The following is a 17,519-nucleotide window of genomic DNA, read 5'->3' as shown; positions in this document are numbered from 1 at the left end:
AGAACTTCAGTGAGAAAAAGTGGTGCACTTGTCAGATAACTGCACTGGCCATCCATATTATCTCTTATTGAAGAATATAAAATTAGTTTTCCTTCCTACTACAGTTAAAAGTCGTTAATTCGGACACCCATAATCCGGAATGATCTATAATCCGGACCTCAAAGCTAAAAACTTTCTACGCATGCACCGCGTTGGCACATGCGCACAGGCGTTTTACGCGTGCGCGTAAGACCTTGACTACTGCGCATATGCGTGTGCGCTGTAAGGATCTTAAGTTTTACTAACGTTTATTTTATTTTAAATCTTTACTATCACTTCTTATTTTCTACTTCCGGCCAGAATTATAAGCGTTAAGGATTTTATGCAAAGTTTGTCTGGCGAACGCCAAGTATTTAAGTGTGGCCTTTTTGCCAAGCAGAAGAGAGGAAGCAGTGAGTTCGAAGCAGGCCGCTTACCTTAGAAGTTACGCAGTTGCTATTTGCCTTCCAGGCCAGAGGTTTTAATCCTCTTGATAAATTAAACGTATTGTAGTGTTCACAGTCTCTGTGCTACATACGCTTCCTGTTATTATAAGGCCAATCTTACACGTGTATTATTCTAAAGTTAAATTAGAGTTTAGTTTTATTATGATATCTTTTACGTTAGACCCCGAGTGGCGGGTCATTGTATTCCGAAGTACGGAAATCATTGTATATAAAGAAAAATAAAGGGTTTTGTATACCCTTCGTCTGTATCCTGTCTACTTACTACAATTAGTGAACATAGCTTCAGTAAGCTCTCTGTTCCTAGTCAGGTCATTGTATGTTTCCGAAGAAGGTTAGAAGAAACATTGAACCTGATAGTGGCGCCCAACGTAGAAGAATAACCATGGCCGAGTTTCAGGAAGAACCTGTGCTGCCTGCAGAAACGGCTCAGAATCCAGAAATGCCAGCTGCCGCCCTGGAAGGATTTGGGTACATCGTCCAGACCATGCGCGCTTCGATGAAACCAGAAGCAACATTTAATGGAAACTCACCGGTAACCAGTTTTTTGAAAAAATTGGATGACCACTTCATGCTCTACCCCGTGCACGAGTTTCAAAAAGTTACCTTAGCTACCAGCGCTTTGAGGGGCCAAGCGCTTAACTGGTTTAAATGTATCGGCAGAAGTCTCTTGGGTCAAGCAGGAAGTCCCACCTATACTTACGAAAATTTCAAGACTGCCCTACTAAAAGCCTTCCCTGTTGTAAGGGATAGTGCGAAATTAGAAACAGAACTTTTCGGTATATATCAACAAAGAATGGAAAACCTCTCGAGCTTTATTTTAAGAAAAATTCACGTTTTCAAGCTCTTGTATGGAAACCGTCCGGATCCTGAAATAATTCAAGTGATTTTGCCGAGGTTACTACCCCAAGTGCAAGACTTTATTGAATTACGAAATCCGACTACACTGGAAAAGTTATTTGAGCTAGCAATCCAGTCTGAAAGTAGAAGAACGGCGGACGTCGAAAGAAGACGCCAATATCAACAGCGAAACCAATTTGGTACGCCAAGACTACAGCAAACTCAAGCATACGGCTACGGAGAAAAAGCGAATCACTGGGCAAGGAAACCCGAGCATTCAAAAACAGCCGGCGAACGTCGACAGGTCAATAGCAACCCAGGAAAAAAGTCTCAAGGCCAGGGAAAAAGAAGGAAAGCACGGAAAGGAAAAATAATTTAAACTAAAACGGATTTCTGCTGACGAGAGGGTGCGGAAATCCGAAGGCCACGAAAACCTCTCTTCCTACAAGTTAAATACAGTAATGGTGAAAAATTTAACTCTTCCGAAGATTGAAGTCTTGGTAAATAATATCCCGGCCACCGCACTCCTGGATACAGGCGCGCAGTGTTCCTGTGTGGCAGAAGATTTGTTTAAGAAGTATTTTCGCAAATACCGCACATATAATTCGGATAATACGACAGTGTTAGCGGCGCAAGGAGAACTACGTAAGTGCGTAGGTAAAGTACCTTTGTATATCCGTATCAAGGACGAACAAGTAAAGGTGATGTTTTTTATAGTAAAGAATTTGCAAGCACATTTAATCCTAGGAATAGACTTTCTTTCAGACGCACAAGCTACACTGGATTTTAATGAAGCGTCCCTTAGGCTGACAATGAAACCAGTCCGTACTGAAAAGGCTGAACCGCCGATGGTAAATCTTGACCACCTGCCTAATGATGAGCAAGATAGAATCCGACAAGTGGTAAGTGAATTTGCTTCGTTATTTAGTGATATTCCAGGATTTACTCAGGTTACTAACCATAGTATTGACACCGGAGATGCATTGCCGGTTCGTCAAAAACCATACCGGTATGATAAGAATAAGGAAAAAATTATAGAATGGCATATTACCGATATGCTATGTAAAAAGATCATAACGCCCATCTCAAGTAGTTATGCTAGCCCGGTGGTTTTATGTAAGAAAAATAATGACTATCCTTTGGAGCATTCAAAAAGGTGGAGATTCGCTATTGATTACCGTAAATTAAATTCCATAACGAAATATCCGGTATATCCGTTACCGATCATAGAAGAAATTTTAAGGAACATAAAATCAACCAAATTTATGACGACTTTAGACTTAACGAATGGTTATTTTCAAATAGGGGTGAGGCCTGAGGACGTGCCTAAGACTGCTTTTATAACCAAGTCTGGCACTTATGCATTTTTGCGTATGCCGTTTGGCCTTTCAGGCGCCCCAGCAACATTTCAGCGATGCATGGACATTGTGTTAAGACCTGTTCTTGGAAAGTCCACATTTATCTATTTAGACGATATCATTATTACTAGTGATAATCTCGACCAACATATACAGGATTTAAGACAGGTGTTTTCTTTATTAAATGAGGCCGGTCTAAAAGTTAATGTCGAAAAGTGCAAATTTGCAGCCCCTGAATTAAAATATTTAGGTTACAAAATATCGCAAAAAGGGATCGAGACAGATGAATCAAAAATAATCGCTGTACAAAAGTATCCGACTCCAAACACGGCAAAGAAGCTCTCTTCTTTTCTAGGACTTTGTTCATATTATAGGTCCTTTATAAAAGATTTTGCGGCTATCGCTGAGCCATTGTTAAAATTAAAAAGGCAAGATTCTCGTGGACGGCCGAAGCCAATAGTGCTTTCGAAAAATTAAAAAAAGCATTAACGCAAGCCCCTGTGTTGAAATTTCCTGAAAAGGATGAAAATTTAGAAATTTCAGCGGATGCTTCGGATTATGCGGTAGGAGCGGTACTTTCGCAAAATCAGCAGCCCGTGGCATTTTTTAGCCGAACTTTAAATCAAACACAAAGAAACTATTCCGCGACCGAGAGAGAGGCACTTGCAGTTCTGTTAGCAGTGCAAAAGTTCCGAGTCTATTTTGGAAAGGCGCCGATAACAGTATATTCTGATCATGCGGCGGTAACTAGATTGTACTCAGGGAAAAATTTATCCCCAAGGTTAATAAGATGGGCACTCAAGCTGCAAGAATATAATCTGGTAATCAAGCATACCCCCGGAAAGGAAAATATCGTAGCAGATGCCCTATCACGAATTAAATTAGACGAACAGGGTAATACCGTAAAAGTTGCAATGCTGACAGCGTGTACAATAAATTCCCGAGAAACTGTAATAACCGAACTGGGTAAGGATCCTGAGTTTGGAAGTATTTATGAATATTTGAAGGATCCTGAAAATTTTAGCCACCAAGATATTGTGGCGATAAGAAATAGGGCGGCCCATTACGAACTAATAGATGGTCTATTATTTTATACAAAAAGTACGAATTCCAACAACGAATTTCGACCTGTTATCCCAGCTAGTCTTAGATTAAATATCCTGCAAGAGCTCCATGACAGCCCTTTAGCTTCTCATGCTGGTATTCGAAAAACTATCCAACGCGTACGCGAGGCAGTCTACTTTCCTGAACTGCAAAAGTGAACAAGGGCGTATGTCCAGTCCTGCCCAACATGTCAAGCCGTTAATTACATTAATTTCCGCCCGGCCGGGTTTCTAAATAGTATTAAATCCGAATTTCCAAATGAAATAATCGGCATCGATTTATTGGGCCCTTTCCCAAAAAGTCAGTTAAATAAAAGTCGCTATCTCCTTGTTATGGTTGATCATTTTAGTAAATGGACTGAAATTGTTCCCTTAAAACGAGCCTCCGCGAAATTAGTTACTGATTCTATTTTAAATAAATATATTTTAAAATACGGGGCGCCCCTAAAAGTTATATCGGATAATGGTCCTCAATTTGTAAGTAATATATTTGAAGACATGTGCAAAAAACTGGGCATACGTCATTTAAAAACGGTCCCGTATCGGCCGCAATCAAATATAGCGGAACGGGTCAACAGAAATATAGTGAAAATTATCCGTAGTTATGTTAAAAATTTTCATAAAAGCTGGGATAACTATGTCAATGAATTTGCTTTCGCCCTTAGGACCGCAAAACATGATACAACGGGCAAAACTCCTGCTGAGTTATTTCTAGGCAGAAAGATTATAACACCGTTAGATAAACTATTTTATGTGCAACAAAGAGCCCCAGAATTTAAAATGGGTGATATAGAAAAACTAATAAAAGAAGCAAAAAAGAATACGGAAGTAGCACAAAGAAAACAGAAATTGTATTATCACTTGAAACGACGGGGAGTAACTTATAAAGTAGGGGATGAAGTACTAAAAATTAAGCATTCACTTTCTTCAGCACCAGAAGATAAAACTGCCAAATTTTTTCCACGATTTGAAGGACCATATGTTATAGAAAAAATAACTCACGCTGTTGTAGTATTAAAAGCCGGAAATGGTGAAACCTGTTCCGCAAATATTGATCAAATGAAGCCCTACTTCGATCGTAATAAAATGCAAATCTTTTCAGATCTTTTGCAGGATCCGGCACGGCAGACACCGCAGGTACAAGTTCCAGAGGTGGGAAAACGACAAGTACAAGGGCAAGCCAATAAGAGGCAGGAGCAGGTGAAAAGAAAATTGCCCCGCGGAAAAATTGAAGGTAAAAAGAAAAAGAAGCCGTTCCACCGTCCAGAAAACAGAGTTCACGAACACCCCCAGAATGAAGAAGGAAGAAGGACGACGTATGTGAAGAGGACCAGGAGAAATGACGGCAACTATAACCCGGCTTTAAAACGGAAGATCGACTCATCCGACAGAACTCTCCGCAGCAAAAGTCGCCGAACTGCGGAAGGGCCATCAGCGGCGGAGGAAAAAGTACAAGAAAAATTTGAACGGCCAACAACGAGGTCCAAGCAGGATCACGACAGAAGTTTCCCGGTTCCACCAAGACCAGCTGCCTTCAAACAGCCAAGACCACAAGCAGAGGACAAAAGGAAGGTGTTCAAGGGTGGCCGTACTGGTGAAAAACGGAAGCTTCCAGAGGAAAGCACTGAAGGGCGAGCCCGTACAAGAAGGAGGATAAACCAAACTACTATCTGCAGTACCTTTAAAGACTGGGCCCAGAAAAGGATGTCCGAATATTACAAAGATAAGTAAAATTTTATGTTACTTTGCAAACTTAAGTTAATCTTTCATTCTTACTGCAAGTGGCAGATTTCAAGAAGTTTTACCTCATGCGAGGTCTACCTTTATCGCCAAAAGGGCGAGAAATGAGTTGTGACCGATTTTCTTATTATGTTTTTAAATTACTCGTGCGTAAAACTAAAGTTGATGTATAATAGCGTTGTGTAAAGACTTAAATCTTGCAAAAAGTTATTGTATAAATTTTATTTAAAACATTCTAGCAAGAAAGAAGTTTTAGTCTGAAAGACTTTTTGAAATGTAGTATTATTTCAATGTAGAAAGAATTGGCACTTGCTTTGAAAAGAATAGAAGTTAACAATGTACTACTAATGTATGTTTTCAAATGTGTAAAATTAACGGCATGTTGATATGTTCTTATATACATGTGAACTGTTATTTTAAATGTTAAAATATACCGTGATATGGTAAAAGTGAAAGTAATGTTAAAAATTTGTTATTCGTGTGACTGTAAAGATTAAATCATGGCGAATATGTGGTAAAGGTTGAATGATGTAGTTAGGCTCTCTGACGCTACACTTTAGAGTTAGCCACTTTTAGAATAGTACCTCAGGGTTTAGAGTTGAAAGTAGGGTGTGTTAAGAGGTCTCGTTATGTTGAATTTTAACACGTTAGTGTTTTGATTGTAGGAGTAAGTGTTGAACACATAGACATAAACACATTCGTGTTTGGTGTTCTTTTACAACACATGTCAGAGAGCAAGGGGAGAGATAATTAAAATAGTCATGAATGAAATAAGAATGTTAAGAGAAGTATATTCTATATGTTATTTGCAATGTCATTCTGTAACATTTCATTAAACTAGTTTTCCTTCCAGATCTCTGGAAGGAACCAGAATTGAATAAAGCTCCTGTTTAGATGCAGTACAGATGAAAAAAAAAAGATTGTTGTAGATCCTGGGAGCTGCTATTGTAACAAATTTCTTTCTTTTAAATTTTCTACTTTCTAACGAAGTTATGATTGTAAAAGGTTGGCCTCGCGTTAGATTTTAGAGCTAAAAGTTTTCAACAAGGTCGTTTTAGACCTCAGTTTCAAACTAATTAACTCTGGTGGGAAGTATGTAAGGATCTTAAGTTTTACTAACGTTTATTTTATTTTGAATCTTTACTATCACTTCTTATTTTCTACTTCCGGCCAGAATTATAAGCGTTAAGGATTTTATGCAAAGTTTGTCTGGCGAACGCCAAGTATTTAAGTGTGGCCTTTTTGCCAAGCAGAAGAGAGGAAGCAGTGAGTTCGAAGCAGGCCGCTTACCTTAGAAGTTACGCAGTTGCTATTTGCCTTCCAGGCCAGAGGTTTTAATCCTCTTGATAAATTAAACGTATTGTAGTGTTCACAGTCTCTGTGCTACATACGCTTCCTGTTATTATAAGGCCAATCTTACACGTGTATTATTCTAAAGTGAAATTAGAGTTTAGTTTTATTTTGATATCTTTTACGTTAGACCCCGAGTGGAGGGTCATTGTATTCCGAAGTACGAAAATCATTGTATATAAAGAAAAATAAAGGGTTTTGTATACCCTTCGTCTGTATCCTGTCTACTTACTACAATTAGTGAACATAGCTTTAGTAAGCTCTCTGTTCCTAGTCAGGTCATTGTATGTTTCCGAAGAAGGTTAGAAGAAACATTGAACCTGATAGCGCAAGTGCAGAATACGTTTTCGCCTGCGCGTTTAATGTATAACGGACGGTGTAAGCTAAAATTATCTAATTATATATTTCAGTTAATGTTAATGATTGCATTGTTCCTTAAACTTCGAATTGGATCCCGCTTATTATTTTTTGCAGACTGTAAGAGCAGTTTTATAAAAGTAAACTTGAACTTTCGATTATGTCAAATAGAATTTCCGATGCTGGAACTTCCAAAGGTTCTACAAAACGAAAGTATGTTTCGATGTCCAACAAACAAAAAGTGGAATTGCTGCAAAAAATGGATAAAGACATGAAGAATGTGACAGAGAGGTTAGTGAAAATGAAAAAATTTCGATTGACAAGTTAGTCGGTATTCTCGGCACAGCAATTTACGGGATTTGAACAGCGGAACTTTGTAACTGAACAAGAAATTATGTCCGTTTATAGAATTAAAGAGAAAGTATTATCACATAAAACGAAGCAACTTAAACAACTTACATTGAAAGAAATGTTTAATAAAGTAAACAAATAAATATTAAGCTCTTTTTTTTTTTTTTCCTTAATTTTGATACCCTTTAGATCATAATTGCTCATTATTTTATAAATTACGGTTTCATATTTTTAATTTTAGAATTTCTGCATGCCATCTTACGAGATTTAAACTGATGATCTATAATCCGGAAAAATCGATAATTCGGAATCGCCGAAGTCCCGACGAGTCCGGATTAACGACTTTTGACTGTATTACAACTTCCATTCTGATCAGGATGTTATAAAAGCATTCAAGAGCCATTACAAGAAGGAAGTGGTTCAAAATGTTATTAATGAAATTGGTACCTTTCTGTTATCTGGTCCGGATTCATGTATGTATGCATGTGTGTATAGACACATACATATATATACATATAGCTAATGGAACTAATAATTACAAGAAAAATATAGACTATTATTTTTCAATTCAACTTAATAAAATCTGTAAATTTATTTTCAATGATTGTAACACTAATCATAACTATTGCTGGATCATTCATAATAACACTCCTGTCATTAATACCATTCATACCATTAACATCCAAAACATTAACTGCTATGATTTTGAAAACTTATATACCTCACTTCCTCTAGAAGAAATCTATACCAATCTACTTGATCTACCAAAACTTTTCCCTAATATACTCAATATCATGACTCTTGACAAATGGAAAACCTACCTAAAATGCACACTTTTTCATAACTACATCAAGTTTCAAAATCAACTTTTTAAACAAGTCAGAGGATTGCCAATGGGCTTACATTCCAGCACCTCGATCTGTAATATCTTTTTATTTGTCAAAGAATTTAACTTCCAAAAAAATCTACAACCACAAGAGTTAAATTACTACAAATACACCTACAGATTTATTGATGACCTTATTACAATTAATAATTTTGGTAAAATTGAAAACTCCGACATTTATCCAAATTGTCTTGAACTTAATAAAACTAATAATTCACAAAATAGCATAGACTTTCTAGATCTTCAAATCATTAACTACAAAAAAATTTTACTTTTTGACAAAACAAGAAACTTCAATTTCAATACTAACAAATTAAACTCCAACATATCCAAAAACTCCAACATATCCAAAAAAGTAATTAACAATACTATAATTAATCAAATACAACGAATTAAAACTATATGCACAGATACAATAGATTTACAACGCGAAATTTTGATCCTTATCAAAATTCTCAAAAATAATCTAATTCCCTTTCAATTTATCAACCATTGCCTTAAAAGAGCAGGCGTTAAATACTCACTCTAAATCATTTAACTGATAGGGATATGATAATTTATTCCTAAACCTGAGAAGGCGGTATAAGTTGGATGACTGTCAGTTGAAAGATTTGTATATAGTGTAATTACTCAATTGTATATATTGTAAAAAGCTAATTGTCTTCAGACATATACTGTTACTATACTGTTACTAAAAAAATGGGCCTATTTCCTGCCTTTAGACTGTCTACTAGCTCTTGGATAGCGAAAATGCCTTTTTCCTTTCTTAAATTCTTAATCATTGCGACACGACAAATAGCCAGAAATTAATTAATTTCCATTCACTAGTATTTTTAAAAAAATCTTAACAGACGGTCTCTCTCAGATAAGAACTCCACAAAATACATCCCTCAAGAATTCCAAGTCCCACCCACTACCATAAATTTCTTCACCCAAGTCTTACCGACTGATATAATTCAAAGCCCCTACTGCCGCTAAGAATTTTCGGACACCCTACACTTCTGAGTCAGACACGAAGAGAACACACTGCCAACTCCCCCACTAGAAAAAATGTAAGTTACTTAATACCTTTCTGGCCTTTATATCTTCATGTACATTCACTGATCTTATTTATATTATTTTCTATTTTATTTTTATATTATTTTTATGTTCTCTTTGATTTGTTTTTGCAAAGTTTGCATTATTTATCTTTTTTATAATCTTAATCTTCTATGTTTATTTCAACTTTACTTTGATTTCGATTTCATAATGACAATTTCCAATGTTTAATTTCTACAAATAATATAGTACTCAAATACATAAAGATGATAGTGTCGGGGACGATTACTCGAGTTTTACAAGATTTCTCTACAGTAATTGATTTTTACTCCAAATTGAATTGACTAAAATGCTTCATGAGAATCAGTTCTTTGAGTAACAACTATTCGCGGAAATATTTGGCCTGACTAGAATTGCCGGTTTGGCTTTAACTTATAACTCGAGTAAAGACGAAACACTTTCATATTTACGTATTTTTATCAATTATTGATCATTGAACGGGAGTTGGTTTGTTCCCCTTGAAAAGTCAACTAATTTCCGATCAATGACAATAATTACATGTTTTAATTTTTACTTTTACAATTGTAATATTATTCTTCGTGATGATTTAACTCCAGTCCCCGTTAAAACATTATTAACATTTTGCTTTCAAATTACTTCAAAACATCTTTCAAAATATAACTTACCAGTATGGATGCACACTTTTAAAATAATTCTACTTTAATTAAACTTAGGAGATAATATAATCAATTAATCAATACTGTTTAGGAAATAAATTATTATTAACTAACTTTGCAGCAATTGCGCAAGTAATAATAACTTGTATTCGCACTAAATGGATTTAAGTTCATACAACATATATATACATACATGTACATATGTGTATAGGCACATATATACATACATGAACATATTCATCATTCCATACATTCATACATTTCTCAGTCTGGTCCTGATAACAGATAAGTACCATGAAATTGAAGCGACTGATGCAGTTTGTTCTTTTAGAGATACTGTTAGGTCAATTTCTCTTTTAGATGCAACGCATGTTATTTTAAATTCATAGAATGAAGTAACTTTTAACTGATTTCAAATTGTTTTAAAAAAGCCGGGTTCCATCCAAAGCAAATTTCTGGAAACACTCGAGATGTGCCAGAAGACGAGGATGATGAAGAAAATGCACAATGAGACCTTCCAAAATTCTCCAGACTTGCTATGAAAAGACTGATGCAAAGATCATCCAAGTTATCAGAGAAAACAAAGGAATTAGTGAAAATGAAAGCGAGTCAAAAGATTAAATCCCGGCCCTGTACCAACAGCAGCAGAGTCTCGACAAAGCATTAAAAATTTTTAGAAAAACACTCGAACTTAAAGGTGGAGATGCAGAAAGACATGACATACTAGTAATGTCATGTCTTGGAGAACAGCCTTGAAATGCTACTAACAAAAAATATGCAACATGCTGAAGTGGATAAATTTTTAAATCATGTCTGGATTAAAATTTACTCTACAGTATCCCTTGGCGAACAATTTCTTTTTTGATGCCAAGATTGTCATCAGGAATGATCGACACCAATTTCAAGATGGTGCCGATCCTTCTGCCCGCTACACAAAACCAAAACAAGAAGAAGTCAAAGACTTACACAAACTCAGTGTCCATGTACACATTAAACTATTTTAACTTCAAAAAAATCAGAGAATTTCTCAAACCAGGCATTGCACACTGCCTTAACCCTTGACGCACGCGATATTATTTTTATAATTTTTTTAACTAAAAATTCTAAAAATTGAATATTATGATCCTAGAGACAAATGATATATGAATTTTAAAAAATTTACTCTTGCCCATTGTTCTGTGGGTGGTGGTCGCACTGCGAAACTCCCACGCGTCTAGGAGTTTGAAACTTACCTTTCTCCGTGCGTGTTTCCAATAAATGACAAAATTTACGAATTTAAAACAAAATGCATGTAGGAATTGCATAATATATATGTATTTTACATTATTTTACAAAGTAAATCGTCCGAAAAAATTAAAAAATAAACATTTATGTAATTTTTTTATAGCAGTGAAAGTACCTACATAATAAGGACGTTTGGCTACATGGATTAAAATCACAGTAAAATAAGGATAAAAAAAAGACTCGGTGTTTTCTTTTTTTAATTTAAAAGAACAAATATCTTTTTGTGACACTGTTCAAAGCATGTTTTGTCTTTTTGGTACATGCATGCCCACATTGCAAGTTTCGCCACATATATCTTCTTCTATGAGGTTTCTTCCTTGTGCTACAAAATGCACACTGATTGGATCTTTCACTAGAATGTGTCCAGCGTTATTTAGTTTCTTTTCATCTGGTACATGAAATTTGTGGTTTTTTTATGTTAATGAGGAGAGGCTTGGTCTTTTTGGCTTTGATACGGATCATTCGTTTTCCATTCATACTTATTTTATCTGTATTTATACTTATTTTATTTGTATTCCAAAATATTCAGAAAATAATTTTGACCTAAATAAAACTTTACACTATTTCTATTTTTAATTACAGCAAAGTATATTTACAAAATTTAAACCACAGGAAATAATTTATAAAATCACAATACTAGCTTGGGGAACAAGTGTGTTGAGGTCAGAGAAAAGTTGCTGGAAAAGAAAGACCTTTTTACTGGGCAGGTGTATGTATTTAGTAATAAAATAACTCTGTGATTTCAAAACCACTTATCTATATCCGGGTAAAAATAAACATTCCTATTTGAGAAGCAAGCAAACGCCATTGTGAAGAGCAGTGGTTTCAAGGCGCGACCACCGAGCTCACAATGCTCTAGTGGCGCAGTGGTCACGCCCTGAAACCACAAAGCAAATGCCATACATATAGAGAGTTTTTTTTTTTTTATATATATGCAGTTTAATTATTGCTATTTTTTATTGTTTATGATAGAAATCATGATGTGCGATGAATAACTTTTGAAATTTAAAGTTGTTTATATTAATAAAAGGAAGTTATTTTGTCTCATTGAAAACAAATTTTAAAAGGCATCCGATTTGAAGTACTAAGACCTAAAACATGTATGATTTTACAGTCATTTTGTGTTATTTAGAGGTAAAAGATCAGTAATCAATTGATTTTCACTCAAACATTTGGAAAGGAAGAGGTGAAAAAAATTCGAAAATTGGTGATTTCAGGGCGCTACCACCGCGCGTCAAAGGGTTAACTTTGTCCATGTACACATCGACTTATTTTCACTTAAACTATCATGCTATAACTATCATGTTAACCAGAAAAAAATTTGCCACTGTCTTAAGCACAGAGACTAACAAATAACCAAAAATACACAAACAGAGAGTAATAAATAACCAAAAATACATATTTCCCAACATAAAAACATAAAACAACAAATCTTTTTACAAAAATTAACACATGGAGACGAATAAATAAATGAAACATACATTTTTTAACGTACCTTTTTATCAAATGCATACTTTCATACATCCCACCACCATTTCCTCCACGTAAGCAATTCAATTAAATTTTTGGTTCAGGGTTCATAGCCACATTTTAGTTAAAAAAATAAGCACCTATAAGCACTTTTCAAGCACATTTTAAGAAAAAATATAAGCACCAATCTAATTACATTATACACAACTGCATAACCTTAAAAATTAGACTCGTAATTTAAAATATGAGAAATTCAGTATTTATTAAGAGAGAATAAGCATTACCTCAACCATGGAAAATAATTACTTTTTTTTAAATTTTAAATAACAGTTCAATTTGCAGAATTAGTTTACAATGAGAGAAAAAAAAACTATGCAGAACTAAACTATATTACAAGATTTAATGATGAAATTTCAGTTCAAAATAGAGGAAATAAATAATAATAAGGCATATTTATTCTATTCGCTTGGAACTTAATAATAAATACAATTTATTTTTCCACTCATATTGATATTTAACTAATTTAATCTAAATTTTGAACATTTTCTAAATTTTCATCGTTTATCAGTTTTTCCTTAACAGATATTGCAAGCAAAGTAATTTAAGTAAAAAGGAGAAACATTTCTGAAATCAGAAGACAGAAATTTGCTTCATGCAGTCATCCTTTAACAGTAAAAGCTTAACTACCTGCATACTTGAAAATTGGCGAATATTCGGACAGTGGAGCGTAACTTGAGAAAGAGGAGCGGAGGGGGGGAATAGACTGTAGCAGTTCTTTAGATTTTTCCACTAAATAAATGCTTTTGACATTTTGATGTTGCATCATATAAAAACAGACCAACGGACCAGGAAAATGTTCTGCTTAGCAAGCGCAGTAAAACTCTTGTAAGTGTTCATAAACAAATCTCGGACCGAACATCAAAATTAATTATCTCTGCAAAATATCGCAAGACTCAAAGGAGGGAAAAAAAAAAAAGGTTATTGCACAATACGTGCGCTGTAATTCTTCCCTACATGATATTACGCAATCGGATTCAACAGTTGCGGATATTGGGAGAATAAAGAACTAAATAAAGAAAAAGAAAGAGTGCCATACAAATCTGGAGTGTTTTTCATTCTAATTTTCAACAGACTGTGTTAAATTTCCAGAATAGAATCGTTCTTCGCTTGGGTAGATAGACCGCAGAACTTTTAGTCCTATTCAATCCTAATTGGAAAGTGACAAAAAAAAAAAAAAATTCATTATGGTAAGTGCATTTTATTTTATTGTATATATTTTGTAGAATGTTATATTCATTGTTTCTTGTATGAATTTCCGTTTTTATTGTTGTTTTTTGAATTGTCTGAAATTTATTTTAGTTTATTTTCTTGATTTGTTTTTAGTGTAGATTGTGCAATTCGTACATGTTTTTTAAAGTTGAAACAGAACGCTGTGTACATGGTATTCTTTGAAATTTATTGTTGTTATGTTAAGTTATTAAAGCGAGGTGTGCGTAGTTCGTAGATTCGTTCGTTGCCTACAGTGTGCCATTCGTAGATGTTTTTTTAAGTTAAAACATGTCGCTGAGTACATGGATTCTTGTCAAATATTTTTGGTTAGAAACTTTACATTTTTGCTGTCTAAATTTTTTGTTTTTGTTTTGGATTTTTAGCTTAAATCGTGTGTTCAAAACGTAGTTTTTGCATGTGCGAAAACAGTGTTTTTGGAGACATTTTAGGCTTAAAGTTCGAAATGTAAACAAAAAAATTAGATAGTAATATGGCAGCGTGAAGTTTCTCGCCAAAAATATTTAGCGAGAAATTTGGCAACTTGAGGGCGCATATCAGAGTAGTTCCTTTAAAAATAAATATAATCCTTAAAATTTTAAACTGCTCTTTTATTGCTGTTTAAAGCTTAAAAGCACACTGTATCACAAAAGAATCAACAACGAAATGTCACAATCAAACAAAAGATAAAAAAAACCTTTTAGGAAACGCTGTCTGCAGTAAACTGATACAATGCATTTGCGAAAAGTGCACTTGCTAGTGCATACCTTAGGGGGAGGGAAGAAGAGAAGATTACTATCTCGGTCGTTTTCGGGCAGTTCTGGCTGTTTCAATGTAGGGCCGTGTCGGGCGAATTGGATGTGAAGAAGTTAAATCAAATTCCTCGTCACTATAAATATCACGAATACAAATCAAATAGTTTTCTGGATGCAATTTTCTAACTTCTACTATGCGTAATGTATGCTTTACGCATGCGACCATTGAAAGAAATGTTTAATAAAGTAAACAAATAAATATTAAGCTTTTTTTTGTAAATTTTGATACCCTTTAGATCATAATTCCTCTTTATTTCATAAATTACGGTTTCATATTTTTAATTTTATAATTTCTGCATGCTATCTTACCAGATTTAAACTGATGATCTATAATCCGGAATCGCCGAAGTCCCAACGAGTCCGGATTAAATACTTTTGACTGTATTACAAAAAATAGCCAAAATCTCCATTTATCACATGTTTGGTAATATTCGCAGAAATAACAGCTCTTAATGACAAAATCTAAAAAAAAAAAAAAAAAATTCCCAAGGCTAGTTTTGCCAACATTATCAACATAAGGGTAACCAACATTAGGTCTTTTAGATTTCATGAACAACCAATACTACTTGCCGATTTTTTTCAGACAGAAACCAAGGGGTACGGTACAGTAAAGATCAGCCTGATGTCTAATTATACTTGCATAATGTATTGACCAGTGTAATGTTGAAATTTACAGTTTTTCTGAATTGAGATAACTTTTTTCATCCACAGAAAAAATAATAAAAGTTTTATAAAAAAGTTTTCAACTATGGCTTACATATTAAACAGCATATCGAAATAGAGTACAAACCGATGGTGAAAGTAGAATCGAAATGGAGTATGAAAGAGATGAGATAATTTCAAGTAGTGAATAGAAGCTTTTTCTGATAAAAGTACTTCAAAAAACTGGATAAACTCGGTAATGTACCGTAGATTGAAATAATATTAAATTAGGCGTAAATATTAATTGATTAAATAGTTTGAACCCTGATGTAAACATCTACAAATATCTCCTTTAGATTAAAATAACTCAGATCAGATGTTTAATAAAATGTAATAAAAAATACAATTCAGATGAAATAAAATTTAATACAAAAAATTCTGAAAATCACTAAAGGTGAAATGATGGAATTAGCACAATTTAAGTTTAATTCGTTCAATGAAATTTATTTATTTCTGGGAAACATTTCCGTTAATAAAGCTAAAAATTGAAAACTGAGAGATCTGGTGATATACCAGGAGACCAGAAGAAAAACCAGAATTGGCAGCTGTGGTTTATGAATATAAAAAACTATTTTTATTCGAATCCTGGTATACACCAACATTTTCTGTACTTTTTGTTATTTAATTTATAAAGCAAGTTAAAAAGTAATCTAAATAAATATATATATGCATTTTTCAAGTACTGAAAAGGAAGGGCATGATGGGAATGATCTTCTAGCAATGGTGAAAGGGGTGAATATGGCAAAATAGGTTGAGAACCACAATGTTAGATCTTTTAAGTACTAGTAAAAAAAATGAAGTTTGAAGCTTTCCAGAACATTCAATTATTATTAAATGAAATTCGTTTACATCTAATTAGAATTTCTAAATAAATCAAATACATTCATGAAAACAAGCAATTTCAAAAGTCATTATAATAACAGTAGTCAAGAAAGCATAAAGTTACCAATACGAAATCTCTAACAAAGTGAAAGATCATCCACATAATCCAATTGCTATATTAATTAATTAATATTGTCTTCCAGTTAACAGTTACAGAAAGAGGCTCTCTGTAGATGCATATATGTTTTATGAAAAGATGTAATTTATCAGTTCTAAAGATAACAAAAAAAGAAAAAGAATTTTTAGGAAAGCTTAACTTTGAACGACTTTATTATTTTGTGAAAGCAAAAAAAATCTGCTTCCAAACTTTTATTTTACAATTTTTAATTAACATAATCTAATATTTTAAAGTTGCAGTTGCATAACATTATGGGAAGAAACTTACTCATGGAAAGGTTGTTTCACATTACGAAAAGCTTCTATCATCCTACAACTTTTATGTATTTTTAATTAAAACAAATTTTAAGACTATTTAACAGGAAGAGAGAAATAAAATAGAACGGAAATATCCCCATTATAAATAATCAATAAAGATGCTGAATTTAAAAAAAAAAAAAGTGCGGAAATTTTTCTCTTCCTAAATATTTAACATTAATGTATAAATAGTAGCATTTAAGCTGATTAGCATATTTCAGCTAAATATCCACTATATCCTTAATTCTTATTCATCTATTACAATATCAAATATACCTAATATTAAAAGTTTGAAAAACAATATTATAATTAAACTGTCTTGGACTAAATATCTCACAAGATTAATAAAGTTCTGCTTCAAGTAAGAGAAAACTAGTTATGTAATTAATTGATAATACTGTATTATATTCTACAAGACATCTTTGTTAGTTTTCCCTTTCGAATTCTGCCCTGCTTTAGAAAAAGATGCTACTTTGGTAGACGGTTGCACGAATTTTGGCGATT

At 33.8% G+C, this 17,519-nt stretch overlaps 1 protein-coding gene across 4 annotated transcripts in view; it reads right to left on the bottom strand.

Moving 5' to 3' along the window:
* LOC118203708 (uncharacterized) overlaps window positions 1-17,519 on the bottom strand; it is a 72,337-nt gene that overhangs the window by 48,232 nt on the left and 6,586 nt on the right. Inside the window, exon 2 of one of the 4 annotated variants that reach the window (XM_085814310.1) lies at window positions 14,033-14,143. The exons of the other annotated variants lie outside the window; for them this stretch is intronic. Within the exon in view, the coding sequence (XP_085670436.1) occupies window positions 14,033-14,052 (20 nt within the window). The 5' untranslated portion in view covers window positions 14,053-14,143. The remainder of the gene's footprint in view (window positions 1-14,032; window positions 14,144-17,519) is intronic. 4 annotated transcript variants of the gene reach the window in all.

Source organism: Stegodyphus dumicola, chromosome 4 (assembly GCF_044657685.1).
Source record: "Stegodyphus dumicola isolate Sdum_Otavi_A_Nest chromosome 4, ASM4465768v1".
NCBI classification, from domain to species: Eukaryota; Metazoa; Arthropoda; class Arachnida; order Araneae; family Eresidae; genus Stegodyphus; species Stegodyphus dumicola.
The sequence above is the reverse complement of the archived record's forward strand: the minus strand, read 5'-3'. Positions and strand labels throughout refer to the sequence as shown.